The 17152-nt window shown below is 46.1% G+C and overlaps 1 protein-coding gene across 1 annotated transcript; it reads left to right on the forward strand.

The window, feature by feature from the left end:
• The first annotated feature begins 1118 nt into the window (after window positions 1–1118).
• LOC142772329 (uncharacterized) lies at window positions 1119–2594 on the forward strand. The gene has a single exon (XM_075874528.1). The coding sequence runs from the start codon at window positions 1119–1121 to the stop codon at window positions 2592–2594; it is 1476 nt and encodes a 491-aa protein (XP_075730643.1).
• The last annotated feature ends 14558 nt before the right edge of the window (window positions 2595–17152 follow it).

Consider the following 17152-nt stretch of genomic DNA (forward strand, 5'->3'; position numbering starts at 1 on the left):
TAGAAGGCCAGTCAACAGGCTGCATTTTTTTACACCCTTGAAACAAGGTCGCGCACCTTCCGTACGCCTGACTAACCTCCTTCCATGCGCAGTGACGTTATCTCAGCGACAAGTGGCGTTGACTTCATTAATCTTTGTGGAGACTTGGTTTAGACCAATCGACTAGCTCCGTGCTGTGTCATGTCCCCGATCATCGAGTTGCCTGGGAGGAGGTTGGTCGCACACAGGAAAAATACGTTTTCCTTTTTCTTCGCGTTTCAGAGCCCGTTGACAGACCCTTTAATAAGGAGCTGCGTCTAGTCTCAAACTGGTCTCAAAGTAGTCTCAAAGGTCGCCACGTATAGATAATAAAGAGGAACTTTTACACTCCTTGGTGAAAATATGAGCGCTGTTGTGGAACTGCATTCACTGGTGGTATAGGGTACCTGTGACTTGTCTCCATCACCTTTACTCTAATGCCAAGAAAAGTTGGCACCGAGTATAGGTACTCTCCTATGAAAGTGTTTGAAGCCATCCCGTGGGCCTCACCCTTGATGAGTCTTTGGAAAAAGTGGGTAACAATTTAGAGTACTAAGTACTCTTTTACGGGAGCAATGATATAGCCTGAGAACACCAAACGCACGTACAGCAGTGTATTGAGAAAAAGTGTTTAACGATTTCGAGTACTTCGTATTCAACTATGGCAGAGCAGTGCGCCGTCCCTTGATAAAACCAAGGAAGTTACGCCCAGCAAGTTTTGTTTAGAAAAAAAATGGCAGCGTATCCACATGGTGAATGATAGAGAGTCGGGCGAAGCATCCGTCCGTCCATGCTTCAACCTGTGTGACCATCTATGCGTCCATCCGCCCGTCTGTGTGTGCGTCAGTTCGTGCGTCCGCACGTCCATCTGTGTGTCCGTCCATGCGTCCATCCATCCATGCAGCCTTCCGTATGTCCGTCCATGCATCTGTCTGTGTCCGTTCGTCCATCTAGTCAACACTCCAAATACCAACATCTCGCATCGTTTCATCATATATGCGTCCGTCTGTGTGACCATCCATGCGTCCATCCGCCCGGCCGTGCGTGCGTCTCTTCATGCGTCTGCACGTCCATGCGTGCGTCCGTCCCTGCGTTCGTCCATGCATATGTCTGTATGTACGTTCGTCCATCTAGTCAACCCAAACAAATCAGAGCTTCTGCACGTTAGAGCAAAGCCAAGAGATAAGTCAGCCATACACATCTCCCTGTCTGGGGTTCCTATCAGAGAGGTGGAGGAGCTCCGGATTCTGGGCCTGTTCATTCACCACAGACTCAGACCGGACTCCACTATAGCGAAACTCAAGAGAATAGGCGAACAGGTATGGCGCATGATCCACCGCGTTTTCAACAAGCGGGGTGGTCTGCGGGGCAGGGACGCGCTTCGGCTCGCCCATGCCTTCGTGACTAGCCGGATCCTCTACGCCGTCCCATACCTTCGCACTAACAAGCAAGAAGACGAAAGAATAGATGCCATCATTCGTAAGGCTACTAAACGAGCTCTGGATCTCCCGGTGGCCACTTCCAACGCCAAACTGAGGGCATTAGGTGTGCTCAATTCCTACCAGGAGTTGCAGGAGGCCCACGTTATGAATCAATATACGCGGCTCGTGCAGACGGCTCCCGGGCGCCGCCTGCTAAACCGCTTACATATACAGCACACTTGCACTGCAGAGGAGGCGGAGCGTATTCCGGAACTGTGGCGGCATATGCTCTCGGTCGCTCCACTCCCCAGTAACATGGATAAGCACACGCACGAAAGCAGAAGACAGGCGCGGGCTCGGACGCTTGAGAGGCAATACGGCTCCCGACCAGGTGTATTCTACGTAGATATAGCAGGGCCTTCGCCCACGGGATTTTACACGGCCTCTGTAGTTCACCGAGAAAAGCATGTCAATGGGCTCTTGTTCCGAGCACAAAATCCAGAGCGCACTGTGGAAGTCTCGATAGCGCTTGCTGCTGCGGACCCCAACTCGAAAGTTATCATCACGGACTCCCGGAAAGCATGTGCTCATTACTTGGTAGGAGAGATATCCCCCCTAGCCAGCCAAATTCTAAAACGGGCTCTCGCTGATCCAGCCCCGAAACGCATCGTATGGGCTCCTGGCCATCAGGGCTTACGAGGTAATGAGGCCGCTGACGCGGCCGCCCGAGCGCTTACCCACCGGGCTCCTCACCTTGGCTCTTATGACTCGGAGGCCAATACACCGCTGCTGCGGTTCAAAGAAATTCTGACCTATTATCGCGACACTCACCGCCTTTACCCGGCTCCTGCAAAGGGGCTGAGTAAGGCGGAAGAGCGAACTCTAAGGCGCCTGCAGACAGGTACTCTACTCTGTCCTGCAATCCTAAAACATTTCGATGCGAACACAGATGGGCGGTGCCCACACTGTGGGGAGACGTGTGATATCTTCCACATGGTGTGGGCATGTCCGAAAAATCCCCACCTACCCCCTTCCTCTACCCCTTCCCGAGAGGCATGGGAGACTGCCCTCCTCAACTGCTCATCACTAGAGTCTCAACGGGCTCTGGTGAGACGGGCGCGAGTAGGGGCCTCGTCATGCGGTGTCCCGGACTAAGGACGCCGACCATGTAGCGGAGTCATGCTTTGGCCACGTACCTCTCTCTTTTATAATAAATGTTTTTCATCATAAACATCTAGTCAACCCTCCAAGCACCACCATCTAGACTCTTTTCATCATATAGTCTTCATATAGAAGCACTGCTATCCAGCAGACATTCGAAGGACTCAACGAGAGAAGGCACACGCACACTTTCTTATGGCTTGCGCTTCTTGTCTACTTCCCACCTTTAACTACCCCGAGTTCATTGTATATACTAGTTCACTGTATTGATGGCACTGCGGCACAATGCTCGCTAAACCCTTCAAAAATCAAAGAGGTAACGGCCAGCAAGTATAACCTAGCAACCCTTTCTTGTCAGATAGTGCTCTATGCACATGCCAATGGCTGCCAATTGGGAGTGAGAGAGAGAAGAAGTGAGCTTTTAGGTAACGCGCACGCTGCGAATTTCTTATTGTTCAACAACACACAAGATAAATCTGCCACCGGCACCACATTGAGGGTCAAAGCGTAAGACTGGTTACCCACTATGACTACGACGAGGGATGAACTGGTGCCGCTCAAAGGAGCTTCGCCCCAAAATCAGTTTCATGGCAACGGCGAAGGTATGACCGCGATAACAACCACACATAGCTGAAGGATGCCTAGCCGGTAACTCTTTGACTACTATTTCTCACAACCATAGTGTTTCATACAATATTACCTAAAGAGGAACCTGGCTCTAGTGTTTTCTTGGGCTCCTTCACAAGTACAGGCTTCCGATCTGCTTCGGATGAATTGCGTTCTTAATATTCGTGACGCTTTCTCGCATGGTGTATAACAAGTATATCTGGAGGTATATTTATTATCAGCTTTCTCTATTCTTTTGTACGTAAATATTTCTAAAATGTTTGTGTGGCTATGCATTAGAAGTGAAACTTCGACAACCCTAACCACCAGGGTATGTATTGCTCTGTCACTGCGTTCCAGATTTGCAATCAAAATATAATGAAATATTGTTAAAGCATTTGAAAAAAGATTTTGTTTGTTTTGCCCTCGAAAGTGCGCATTACCTATTTATGGAAATAACAATGCAGTATTAACTGAAAGGCCTCCACGTTTCGCCTTTTGTTATGCCAGCCGCGTCTGTCCAAATAGTGTGCCACCGTCGGACCTCTGGTTTTGTTGTAAAATCAAGTTATAGAAGCGTAACGGTGCGTCAACTTAGCTTCGCTTTCGTTATACAGTCAATATAAAGTAGTTTCGAAAGAGTTTATATGAACGTTAAACGACTCATAAAGCAATAAAGCCACAAAGAATCTCACAACTAGTGGCCTTCAGCCTCTTTCGAAAACAAAGGCGCTGCTTCAGAACTTTGGACCACACCCCCACTATCCACGCTGCGGAAGAACGCAACTGAAACTGTAGAAAAAGATTTGTAAATAGTTCGCTAGCTAACACAATCTGATCGGAAGCCTTTATTCTTATAATCATGATGGTGGTAGACGATCACAGCGCCAGATTCTGCTCTAGGTATTGTATGATACTCCATGCTCGTAAGCCTAGGAATTCTCTGCGTAGGAGAATACAACTACTCTAAGGACAGAAGCGGTGTTCGTACAGTCTCTAAACATTGAGTGCACTGCACGCCGGAAGGGTACACGAGGCCTTTGGTGATGCCTGCTGGGGCCACCAGTGATAGCGAACGGGCTTCAAAGCTGCTCGAGCGTCGTAATCTTCACGCGCTCTTCCGACTTCCTTTCTTACTGATTTAGGAGAAGAGGAATGCTTCACTCTGCTGATCAATTGACTCGAAGCCTTGTACACTGAATTATGTTATGGCGTGATTACAGCGTGCGCCCGATATTGGTAGGCTCATTTTATCTCTGCTTTGGCCACATGTGTCCCTCGCGCTCGAATGCTTCTACTCTCGGTAAGAACATACAATTTACAAAGCACTCTTTTACGTTTGAATTTGAAGAGGAACATTAAGGTGACAGCTCCCACCGACCAAGCAAAATCCGCAACTTTACCATAACCCCTGTGCTGATGACCTTACTAAATTGTGTACAGGTGGTTGTGAAGGAGAGATGCAGTATGCACATACAGAAGCAGCGGAGACAGCAGAGGAACACGTGAGATCCGCTGGTCTCAGGCACTCCTCGCATATATCGGAGTTGATACTGTAGAGAAAATAAATTGGAGGGAAAAAGACCCAAGAGCTGGAAGCTGCTATCTGAAAATGACATACATATACTCACCGAAAACGGCATCATTATAGCCGAAGTGGACAGGATGAAGGTTGGTGACTTTTCTAATAATGCAAATGGCGGTATCACGCGGTGCTCAAAAAACTTACGTACAAGAAAGAAATACGCATATCAGACGATCAAACGGCTTGCAGGGAGACAAAAATGCTCGAAAAAAGACAATCTCGTCAGCCTGATCAACTTTATCGTATTATGTATTTCATATGCGGCGCTCATGCGTAGCTGGACACAGACCCAAATAAAGAAGCTCGATGTGGCAATCAAAAAAGCCCTCATGAGGGGCTCAATCTTGTGATTTGCACCAGCACTCAAATATTGCTCAAGTGAGGAGTACGCAACACAACTAATAAGGTTTTGGAGGCTCAAGAATGATCACAAACAGCAAGACTCTCCACAACTGGCACGGGTAGATCAATCCTCGATAGAATCGTGATCGACCCGTTGATCGACCGCGAGAGACAGCAAGATATAACCGGATACTGTTGAAAGCACCATTGTACCTCAGTGCCCAAAAAACGCACCAACCTTTCAACATCATTGGAGGGTAGCACGAAATAAGGCTTTATTGAAGCGATGGGATAAAGGGCGAAGGGGGCTTGCTTCGTCGACTCAGTTGCAATAAAGGAGCAAACTAACTTCGTAGCGGTGGTAGTAGATTACCAGGGCAGTTCTACCAACTGCGGCGTAATTTCCATTAGCGAACAGGAACTCACTGAACAGGTTGCCTTAAAACCAGCGATCACAGCTTTCAGCAGTAGCAGTATTACCCCACAAGCAGCTACAACAATCAATAGAAAACAGGCAATTGATACATATTGGATATATTGGTTCCCAGTGCAATTTGGATCACCCGATTACTTTCCGAAAAATCCAAAATAATCGACTAATAGCCTTGCCCCGAACTTACAAACAAGGACTATTTTACATACGGCTTTGATTCTGATGGATTCAAGAAAATATAATAAAATACCGAACATTACTACCTGCGAAGGACAGATTATGCACCCCCTTACAGTAGACTAATCATAGCACAAGCGGCCACGCTTTGGTTAATAACACAGTCTTAATACTCACCGGCACGGGCAGAAGAATGAACCCACAAAAGAGATAATGATGCTATTTGCAAGACAAGCGAAAATGAACGATCCATGCTTCTACATATGCTCTACGAGTAAAGGTCATTTGGGCCTGGCATTTCCCGGGAGTAGTTTACAGGGATGCTAAAGTTACACGACCATATATCCAAAGTCTTGGCTGTCCAGTACGCTAACGGCAAGCCTAAGAGGCTTTACCTCAGGGTCACAACGTCGGAATAGCCAGGCATATGGCAACAGCCTGTACAGAACATGTAAAGATGTTTTCATTCGTACAACTCGTATAGAATGTACATATATATTTGGTGCGACAACAAAGCATGAAGACTGTCACGGACGGCTATTTTTGGCGACACCGCGTCATTGCAATTAACGGGCGCCGTACTCCCCGACTGACCGTGAGAAACGGCGGCACATGAAAGGGAACCGATGAGTGCAAAATGGGGTGCTCTCCTTAGAACGTCGCCGCCGACAGTTAATCCTTTTGTAACTGTGGCGACGTCTGCAAGGTCGTAGAAGGCCGCGGTATACCCCGAACAAGGATTAGACTACGAGACGCACGTGCTGAGAGCCAAACGTTTGACCGTTCCCATGGAGAAAAGCGTGGGAAACGCTCTGGTGGCCAAGCCGTATGACAACAACCCGACAGGTTGTCACTCTCGCTAGTTGCGGGCCCTCTTCCAATTAAAAAGGGGTGGGGTCGAAATATTTTTGGGGCGGAGTTTCCCATCAATTAAACGCGCATGATTGGACCCAGGTAGAGGTCTCTTGTCCCCAAGGAAGAGAGCGAGGAGACATGAGAGGAATTTAAGCGCAGGATTTTGCCCTGCTAGGCAGACTAGTCGCTGACCAAGATGGGTGTAGAAACAGATCAACAAGCATCTCTTCTAGAAGTTTTTAGTGTGGCTCTGTATCGGCTGGCCACCTAAACTTAGCCATTCGTCTAGTTGTGACGCGATAATAACGTCTGCAACGTAAACATCGGGACTTCGCCTCGAGTTAACTCAACCTGCTCGAAGTCACCTGCAAGCACTAGCCTCCCGGAGCCACCAGCGTTGCAACACCGCCGACATCGCAGTCGTGCCAGAACTCTCTTCGACTTCTCGCATCCGATCGTCGGGGACTCAACGCTGCCGGTCATCCCACGTATGCCTTCACCTGTTTATATCTTCGAACTTTCTACTCCGTAGTTCTATTGTTGTTAGTTTGTGTAGTTTGTGATAGTTCTCTCTCGTAAGCTGATTTATTGTTTCTGTTATATATCTCTTTAGTTGTATCAAGTGTCAATGTATGTTGTTATTTGTATGGAAGTGTTGTATTAGATCCCGTGTGCTGCAATATCACTAAAGTTTGTTTTGTTTTCCCACGTCTCTGATCTCTTCACTGTCTCTGCTTGCGTACGGAACGAACGAACCTGCTGTCATTCCCGTCGCCGACTTCGCGCTGGCGACGCTAGAGTGGCAGCTTGTAACAAAACTGGCGTCCGCGAGACAGGACGTTCCGTACAAAGAGTAAGACAGTGAGGGGTGAACGAGAACCGTGCGGACAGCGTGGTGATAGAGCCGCACAGTTGAAGCGGCTGCATCCTGCAATGATTGCGCTGTTTTTATAGTGGCATTATAGTGACAGTTGCAGTATGGAGTGTATGAATTTTGATAAGTGGATCGCGTACGGTAAACAGTTAGGCCTCGAGGGCGCCGAACTGAGACAATGGGTTAAGGAGCAGCAGGAACAGGCGCAGGCGTTAGCCAGAGAAGAGCGGGCACTGGCCCGGGAGGAAAAAGAAAGGGAGAGAGAGCGCCAAGAAAAGGAGAGAGAGCGCAAAGAAAGGGCGAAAGAACGAGAAGCGGCAAGGAAAGCAGCAAGGGAAGCCGGAGAACGGGAAGTGCAGTTACTGCAATTAAAGGTTCGCCTCATTGAGGGTAGCAGGGTGAGCCGATCCAGCAGTGAGCACGGCGATGCCGGCGAGAAACTGTCATTTGAGCGAGACACATGGTGTCAAGGGCTACTCACAGTTCTGCCTTGCGAGGCAAATGAAGCTGTTGCGCGACTCAGTCAGCAGAACGCGAACAACGAGGTAGTTAAGGCAGATAGGTTCTGGATGTTTGGAACTTCTGTCTGGACAAAGGAAAAGCAGCTCAGACAAGAGTCTGAAAGAGAGCGCGAGGCAGAAAGACAAGAGTCTGAAAGCAAGGCGCGTCGGAAAGCGTTGGACATTGAAGCGCGTCATGAAACGCCAGAATCAGAAATCGCGCTAGAAAAGGGCCCGCATATTCTCGAATGCATCCATATAAATGATGTAGAGAACGAGGCCTGGGCCGGTCTCGAAGTAGAGACAGTATCAAAAAACGGTCCTAGCGAGGATGAGGTGTGTGCCAGCAGCCCTAATGGACTCAGCAAGAAGCTGGAAACCATCCTCATGCCTCGAGAGGACGTCTCGAGATCGTCACATGCAGATAGGGTTAGTACAGTGGCTAAACACAGCGAGAACGCGACGCTTCAGGCGTGCAGCGATGCCATCGGAGAGGGCCCAGTTAATGGTTTCATCAGCATTAACAAAGATAATTTGGCCCGGCAGTCCGTCGTGACACCGAGTTCAAAATGTTTGAGCGTGGGGCATTTTGTAGCACAAGCTCCAACGAGCTTCCCAACCACTCAGTTCCCGACGCGACATGATGATGGCATCGAGAGAAAGGGGGCAAGCAAACATCGCCGAAAACGAAAGAAGCGGAAGCGCACTGCGCTGCGCAAGCCTAGGTCAGGCCCCACTCAGTCGCAAGAAAGACGAGAGGGTAGGCCATTAGTCCGTTTCAAGGAACGTCAATGGTGGCGTTCAGGGAAGCACAAGCGGCGAGCCAGGTGTAGAGGGAGGAAACGAGGTACGCCACCCCAACGCAGCGTGCGGTTCAGTTCGACAAATTCGGGAAAGCGGCCTTTGCCGAAGGGTCAGAGTCGAAAGGGCAGAGTGGCTAAATACCGCATAGGGGAGAACACAAAAGAAAAATGGCACAGGCTTCCCCCCTGCTTCTCGTACCCCTTTCACATTACCGAAGAAAGCCGGCCGAAGTGCAGAATGAGGCGTGACGGCAAAACACAGCCTAACGTTCGTGTGTTTAGTAGCCTCAGGCCTGATGGAAAACCGCCGGGACCACGACCACATCGGGTGCGATTCAAAAGAATCTAGTTGAGAAAGGGGGAACGGTCAGTTCGAGTAACTTTTGCACAGGCGTGTTAAATACTGTTACTCAGGGTACGTCAAGATGCGTATTCAAGTCCTTTAAATTTTGTAAGTTACGTGATGCGGTGTAAATTTTTCAAAAGGAAAACCGCCGAGCCAAAGGCTGAAAGTTAGCGTTGAAGTTAGTTTAATCATGAGTGCGAAAATTTGCATAAGGTAAATTGATTAAGATTGGCGTGACCCGGTACAGTTGTTGCGCGCATTGAGAATTGAGGTCTATGAGCATGTTATTTTTTTTCCTTTCGTCGGTTGGTTTCTGTTTGTATCTGCGTATTTCATTGTATAAGCAGTGTATTTTGAGTTATTTTCTGTTTGCTTGGTGTATTGGTTGTTTTTACTTGCTGTAATGCACAATGAAGGATTGCACTACAGTAGAGGAGCGCATCTGTTCCGTTTTGTTTCGTAGTATACATTCGTGCAAAGTATTCTGTATTGATGGCTGCCGTACACGGCTATTTCCTCTTCTTGTGTGTATGGCGCATTGATATTGTTGCGTGTAACTGAAGCTGGTACTCTAACGATTGTTTGTTTTTCCTTTTGTTGGTACTTTGATGCACTCTGCCTATTTATGTTGTGTATCAGAGGGACAGCCCTCATGTCTCCCTTATTGGTGGTGTTTTGTTCCATGTTGTCGAAAAAATTCCCCTCCGTGCAAACAAATGTTATGAATAACATTCTGAAAGTGGGGGGCAATGTCACGGACGGCTATTTTTGGCGACACCGCGTCATTGCAATTAACGGGCGCCGTACTCCCCGACTGACTGTGAGAAACGGCGGCACATGAAAGGGAACCGATGAGTGCAAAATGGGGTGCTCTCCTTAGAACGTCGCCGCCGACAGTTAATCCTTTTGTAACTGTGGCGACGTCTGCAAGGTCGTAGAAGGCCGCGGTATACCCTGAACAAGGATTAGACTACGAGACGCACGTGCTGAGAGCCTAACGTTTGACCGTTCCCATGGAGAAAAGCGTGGGAAACGCTCTGGTGGCCAAGCCGTATGACAACAACCCGACAGGTTGTCACTCTCGCTAGTTGCGGGCCCTCTCCCAATTAAAAAGGGGTGGGGTCGAAATATTTTTGGGGCGGAGTTTTCCATCAAATAAACGCGCATGATTGGACCCAGGTAGAGGTCTCTCGTCCCCAAGGAAGAGAGCGAGGAGACATGAGAGGAATTTAGGCGCAGGATTTTGCCCTGCTAGGCAGACTAGTCGCTGACCAAGATGGGTGTAGAAACAGATCAACAAGCATCTCTTCTAGAAGTTTTTAGTGTGGCTCTGTATCGGCTGGCCACCTAAACTTAGCCGTTCGTCTAGTTGTGACGCGATAGTAACGTCTGCAACGTAAACATTGGGACTTCGCCTTGAGTTAGCTCAACCTGCTCGAAGTCACCTGCAAGCACTAGCCTCCCGGAGCCACCAGCGTTGCAACACCGCCGACATCGCAGTCGTGCCAGAACTCTCTTCGACTTCTCGCATCCGATCGTCGGGGACTCAACGCTGCCGGTCATCACACGTATGCCTTCACCTGTTTATATCTTCGAACTTTCTACTCCGTAGTTCTATTGTTGTTAGTTTGTGTAGTTTGTGATAGTTCTCTCTCGTAAGCTGATTTATTGTTTCTGTTATATATCTCTTTAGTTGTATCAAGTGTCAATGTATGTTGTTAGTTGTATGGAAGTGTTGTATTAGATCCCGTGTGCTGCAATATCACTAAAGTTTGTTTTGTTTTCCCACGTCTCTGATCTCTTCACTGTCTCTGCTTGCGTACGGAACGAACCAACCTGCTGTCATTCCCGTCGCCGACTTCGCGCTGGCGACGCTAGAGTGGCAGCTTGTAACAAAGACCTTTTAGTTTTTGTAATGGCAGTGCAAACGCTCAGTATTAAATTGGAGCTGTTGGTTCGTTTTAATATATAGAGCTGCCATTGTTCAAAAAGAAAATATGGTCTCTCAAAACACATCCGCTTATTACTAGTGGCAGTGCACTAGTTTCCCTGCGTGAGAGTTATTCCGGTTTGAAAAAAAAAAAACGCGAGACATGGGGGCCAAAGATAATATAGGTAGAGTGAAAACAAAATTAAAAGTCAAAGCATCAAGTGGACGTCAATAAAAATTCTGTGCTCTATGAATGCTGTCCGCGCAGTCTGTACAAAGAAGAAAGACCTGCGTAAGGCAAAGATTTGTTGGTACGAACGCTCCAGTGTCAGATGAAGTGCTTTGTCACTTCGTTTGAGTAGCATTCACTTTTTCCTACTCTTAGTGCATTAGGTTTTATTGCCCTCAGTTTTATTTTTATTACTTCAGTGTTTACTGTGACCACCCCTTAGCGTTCTGTACCGATTTTAGCTTAGCGTAACCAATAGGGCAAGCGCAAGCTGATACACATCAGTTAACGAAGGCCGTCTGCTCGCACAATATAGCTTCTGATAAGACGTCTCACAACCTTATCTCCCAAGTCCTGTCCACCCAGTACAGCAAGGACGAGGCTAGGAGGCACACTAAAGCTTTTGCTGACAAGTCTCACGACCATATCTCCCAAGTGCTGTCTATTCGGTAGGGAAATGACGAGGCTAGGAGGCTTGACTCAAGCCTCCTGTCCTGTTTGCGCTGTAGGAACAGACCACAGAAAGATCTCAGCGCAACAAGACGCTCAGGTATTCACTGAGTTCTGTAAGCTTACTTTAATTTAAACATGCCCATGGCACAAGATTTTGTTGTGTGTTAAGAAATGTTGCTTTCTGTTCAGCGTACTGACAGGAAATTCGTCCTAATAAAGTTTCAATATCTTCGTCCTTACGGCATCTTGCGACCTGAATACCAGTTCTCATCTAGCTTTCAGTTCTGTCGCTTATCCACCAACACCACTACTGCAATTTTTTTATAGAACAATAATGCTACGTGACCACGTATTTCGTGAAAAAGTCACTCATTAGCAATATGGTGTCAAATTTACGATAGGAATTACTAGTACGCACAGTGAAGGCAACCGTATAAATGTAGTTTAATTCACGCAGTATAAGGTTGCAGTTTGCATATGATTCGAATCTTTAGCTATCAAACCTCATTAGGTCTGCTGTCACATAAAAAGTAATTATAATGGCCGCGAGCAAATATCAAAACTCTTATTTCTAGAATTTCCGAACGCACTTTCTTAGACATCCGGTATGTTATCAACGAAATGCACAAGGGGCATCGTGCTGCCTTTTTTTGCTCGGATAAACCTGCTTGTAGATGTTTTTTTTTCTAGCGCACCCCCTTCTAATCTTCCTTCTTTCGCCCTCTAAATAATAAAAAAACTTGTGCTTCAGATTTATTACACTTGAATGTTTCCCCTGACAACTTCAAATATACTGTTAGTTATAGAGGTAGGTAACATTATTTTTGTGACTGATGTTGTAGGACATGAGAAAGCAACCTTTGTATTACGGAACATTTGTCTCCTTAACGACACAGGATGTACCAAATATATTTAGGAAGACGTTAAAAGATTCATATGCAGACGTTCGCGATCAAAGTAAGAAAAAAAGAGCCATTTCTCAATTATCAGCTACTTTCACAGAACAAAAAGCAGACCACCACCTTTGCCAGGACGCTGACCTCATTACTCGGCGCGCACACCTTCGTTGGAAAACTCTTAGTTGTTCACTGTTGATTCGGTATGACTATCTCGTACACCTTACTTCAAGTCGTCCACAGTTTTTGCGGACACCGCACCGGCATTAGCGTTGCTTCGAATGGGAATGCCATTATTGTTCCTAATGTTTTACACGCGAAGTGTTTTTAGGTATTCGACAACATGAAGAACGTAACGAATCAAAGCAAGTCTTTGTTTTTGCGCTTCTGCTCAATTTAATAGAGCATTGAAAGCTCTTCAACAACGAGCTTCTATTCTCAGGTGCACAAAATATTTGTGGCAAGCTTAAGTATGGCAGTTTTATTTAGCTTATGGCGATAGCAGTAAACGGCGGGGACGTTTGTACCTTCGACTTGGAATTTTTGTTAACCCTATCATCTATTGCCATGCATTTTATCATAATGTAATGATGACAAAGAATCGTAAAGTCGACAATGTCGCTCGAAGTACTGTTTTCAACTAATGAGAATGGTCTGTGACAACTAGTGCTCTAAGAATAAGATTTATAAAGGCTAAAAAATGCAAGGACGCCTATGTACCACAATTCCAGATGTAATTTCCGCGAGAACCTCGAGCGTTCGCCACAATAGTGATGTTTAGCAATGGACTGAATACCATCTTTAAAATATGAAATGAAAACGAACACAACAGGTGGCGTCAGAGACATTGATGCCCTGTTCTACGTGACTTCTTGAAATAACAACATTTTTTTTTTATTTGAATATACTGCAGGCCCTTCACGGCCCAAGCAGGAGTGGATACACAGATACATCGAAATACATACATTGCCAGAGAAAAAAAAAATCATGGTGCAAATTCAATACACTGTATGCGGTTGATGAAAGAGTCAATCGTACTACAACAAACAATGTCGTTGGGTAGGCTGTTCCAGAGGGAGATAGCTGACGGAAAAAGTGAATGTTTGTGAGCGTTTACACGACTTACAGGTTGGCGTATTGTTTTAGAATGATTTAGTCGGAATGAGTGTTTAGGCGGATCTTGCAGATAATGAGAGCGTGATATGTGGAAATGACCATGATATAATTGGTAAAGGAATTTTAATCGTGACAATATTCTGCGTTGAAAAAGTTGTTTTAAGTTTGCCCTTGCGAGTAAATCTGCGGTACTGGACTGCCTCGCGAATTCTGAATATACGAACCTTACTGCCAATTTTTGTATTCGTTCTATTTTACTAATCAGGTACTTTTGATGTGGACTCCAGATGAGATCGGCGTACTCTAAACATGGTCTAATTAGTGTTTTGTAGGCATTTATTTTAATATGTGGTGGTGCATTGCGCAGTTTTCTTCTCAAGAAAGATAACTTCCTTTCCGCTTTCTGACACATGGCCAAGATGTGTGGTTCCCAGTTAAGGTTCGGCGTGAGTGTAATGCCTAGGTATTTTACTTGATTGCATTTTTCGATAATTGAGTTTCCAATCCTATATGTATAGTTAAATGTAATAGCGTCTATATAAACGTAATAGCGTCTATATAAACGTGTATGTACACTTTGGATAAATTTATTGCTGTTTCATGTCCATCCTGATCTAAATGTCTCCAACTAGAGACACGCAGTAAACATGCTGCTCACTAGGCACGCTAAAGTTCGTACAAACAGTGTTTCACCTAGCGATAGAATCTGGAACTAAGTTCTGTTTCTGGCATAGTCAACTAAGAGTAGCATAATCATCCATTTATCTGAAATCGTAATTTTGGCACGCGAACTGCGTCGGGGGCCTTCAAACTTCTACGCACGAATGTCGATTTTGTCATAAATAAAACTCACCCCGATGACAACCATTCGGTGAGCTCACTGAGACGCGATTGTGTATTATTAGCTCTCCGAATAGAGATCTAGCAACCCTGGTTTGTATATATTTGAGTACAGAATACGTGTTGCAACATTGTTTAATGGGTAAGAGTGACTGGGTTTTGAATATTATAAGACGTGAACAACAGATGATTATAGATATTGGTACTAAGTGCTGTCAGAGGAGAAGAGGAAGACAGCAAAAAAGATGGCGCTCGCTGATAGCCAATCACCACTCAGAGTGGATGTGAACCATACTTTTAGGCCATCACCACCACCATCATCATCTACATCAACATCATCATCATCCGCGCGGAATGGACTCTTATTCAATTTTATGAGACCACTCAATTCTTAGCCGATTCCCCACAGTCCGTGTGATCCTCAAGAGAGGGTCCCCAATAAAAGCCCGATTTTGGATTGGTTTGATTCTCTCCGGCTACCTAGTTTTACACCCGTTTTTGTAGCTGAATTTTTGGCAGTATTGCTCACCTGACGCAAGTTGGATACGCCAAATACATCAGCTGTCATAATCACCGATTTTCTATCTCTCTGTGCGGAAATTTCTGTTGGGGCTGATAATCAAGTAACAAATGCGTTGCGTGCATTAGTGCCTGCGCATTTGTGAAAAGTTCGATTAGATTGGGTGCCTGAACATGAAAGCCTATTCCTAAATGAAATTGCCGATTCGTTATCTAAGTCGTCATTTAGCGAACGGATTCTACCGCACTGCCCAACATGCGCTTGTGGGACTGCTGCTCAATAACGCAGACGTACGCTTATGGAAGTACGGTCATGAAAGCACACATAAATTCTACCGAATATCGCCATTTATTATATCCCTAGGAGAGAGACTTTTGCTGCACTCGTATACAAGAAGTGGCTATCACAAGACTGCGTTGCTGGGTGCCAAATATAAATTTCTATAAACACAGGTCTGCTCAGGCCCCATCGCCACTGTGCGCGTTCTGTGATGAAATAGAAACAATAAGTCAATTCTTTTTGACATGCAGGCGATTTACCACAATACGAAAAACCCTTCTAAAGACACCTTTACGCGCTATTGGTATGAATTTAACTGTGCCTGCCTTTTTGTCTTCTGAAGCTTCTATTTCTGGCTTCTCAAATGCGACAGTATGCGCGGCCGGCAAGGACTATATTCATAAAACGATTAGGTTGTATAATAATCTGTTTTATTATATTAATGTGTGTACAAAATTATATACGTATAAAAATCAGATTATTGCTATACTCTAATAATCAATTCGTTTCTTCATTCAAATGGTAATATGCAATGAATTAAGCACCACAGTTTTCAAGGTCATCGGTAATCTTTCTATTATATCTCCAGTATTCTAAATCTGAACAATAATTTTTAAAACCACTCAATTCATGACCAATCCCCATATTGGTTATGCGTGACGGACAATAGGTGAACAGGAACTAGAACAAGAGTTGGCCTTGTATGTCTGGTGGTAGGAGCTTATACGTACCTTGTAAGTATAGTCTGCGATACCTTTTGTACGTGTAGCAATTTGGTGGGGGTGCGGGTTCTCCAAGATTTTTTTCTTCACAACAATTTTCTGTAGTGGACGCTTCTTGGTAGCCTTGATAGGTATTCTCAAGAGGAATACGATGATGCAACAGAAACGTCCCCAACCTTGCCTCGGCCAGCTGGGCCTACCACGCCGCAACCAACAACCACTAACCGCACCGTCGTCCTAAAACAACATGTGACCTAGGCAACTTTTCCGGCGCTGACAACAAAGATGTCGAGGATTGGCTTCAGCTCTATGAAAAGATGAGCGTACTCTACAGTTGGGACCCGATGCTCATACGGGCCAACATCCTTTTTTACCTTGAGGAAGCAGCCAAAATTTGATTTCGCAACCACGAGCAAGAGATAACGAGCGGGGACATTTGCAAGCACAAACTCACTGATCTATTCAGGAAGCCCATTGGGCGAAGTCGAGCTGCACAGCAGGAACTCTCGTGCCGGCTCCAGACCTGCACCAAGTCGTACTTGACAAATATTGAAGATGTTCTCGCGCTCGGCGGCAAGGTTAACAACAAGATGCCAGAACTTGAAAAGGTCACCCATATCCTCAAAGGGATCGCAGATGATACTTTTACTCTCCTGGTAATCAGGCACTCGTCGACAGTCGACGGCGTCAATAGAATATGTCCACGCTATGAAGAAGCGAAAATTCATTGCATTGTTCCTTCTTTTTTACGCCTTCTCAACACAGCGGCGACACCTACCTTCGAGCACATCCATCCGCTGCCTGCTCCTGCTTCTGACGTAAACATTGTACGCGTCGTCCGCCGCGAAATATAAGGTGCAGTTGCAGTCTCTATTTAAGGTCATGCTCACGACGATTCGTACACGATCTTTTAATACAGACTGTCGTACGCCAAGAGCTCGCTGACGCCGGACTCCAGACGCTCTGCCCCCTGAATAGAGCACACTACCGTTCACCCTGTCCTCCTTATCTGCCTTCAAACTCGTACACCCGTCCTCGGTGCCGGA

This window comes from Rhipicephalus microplus, chromosome 9 (assembly GCF_043290135.1).
Source record: "Rhipicephalus microplus isolate Deutch F79 chromosome 9, USDA_Rmic, whole genome shotgun sequence".
Taxonomy (NCBI): Eukaryota; Metazoa; Arthropoda; class Arachnida; order Ixodida; family Ixodidae; genus Rhipicephalus; species Rhipicephalus microplus.

Coding starts and splice junctions, on each gene's coding strand:
- LOC142772329 (XM_075874528.1), top strand. CDS start 1,119: ATGCATATGTCTGTATGTACGTTCGTCCATCTAGTCAACCCAAACAAA.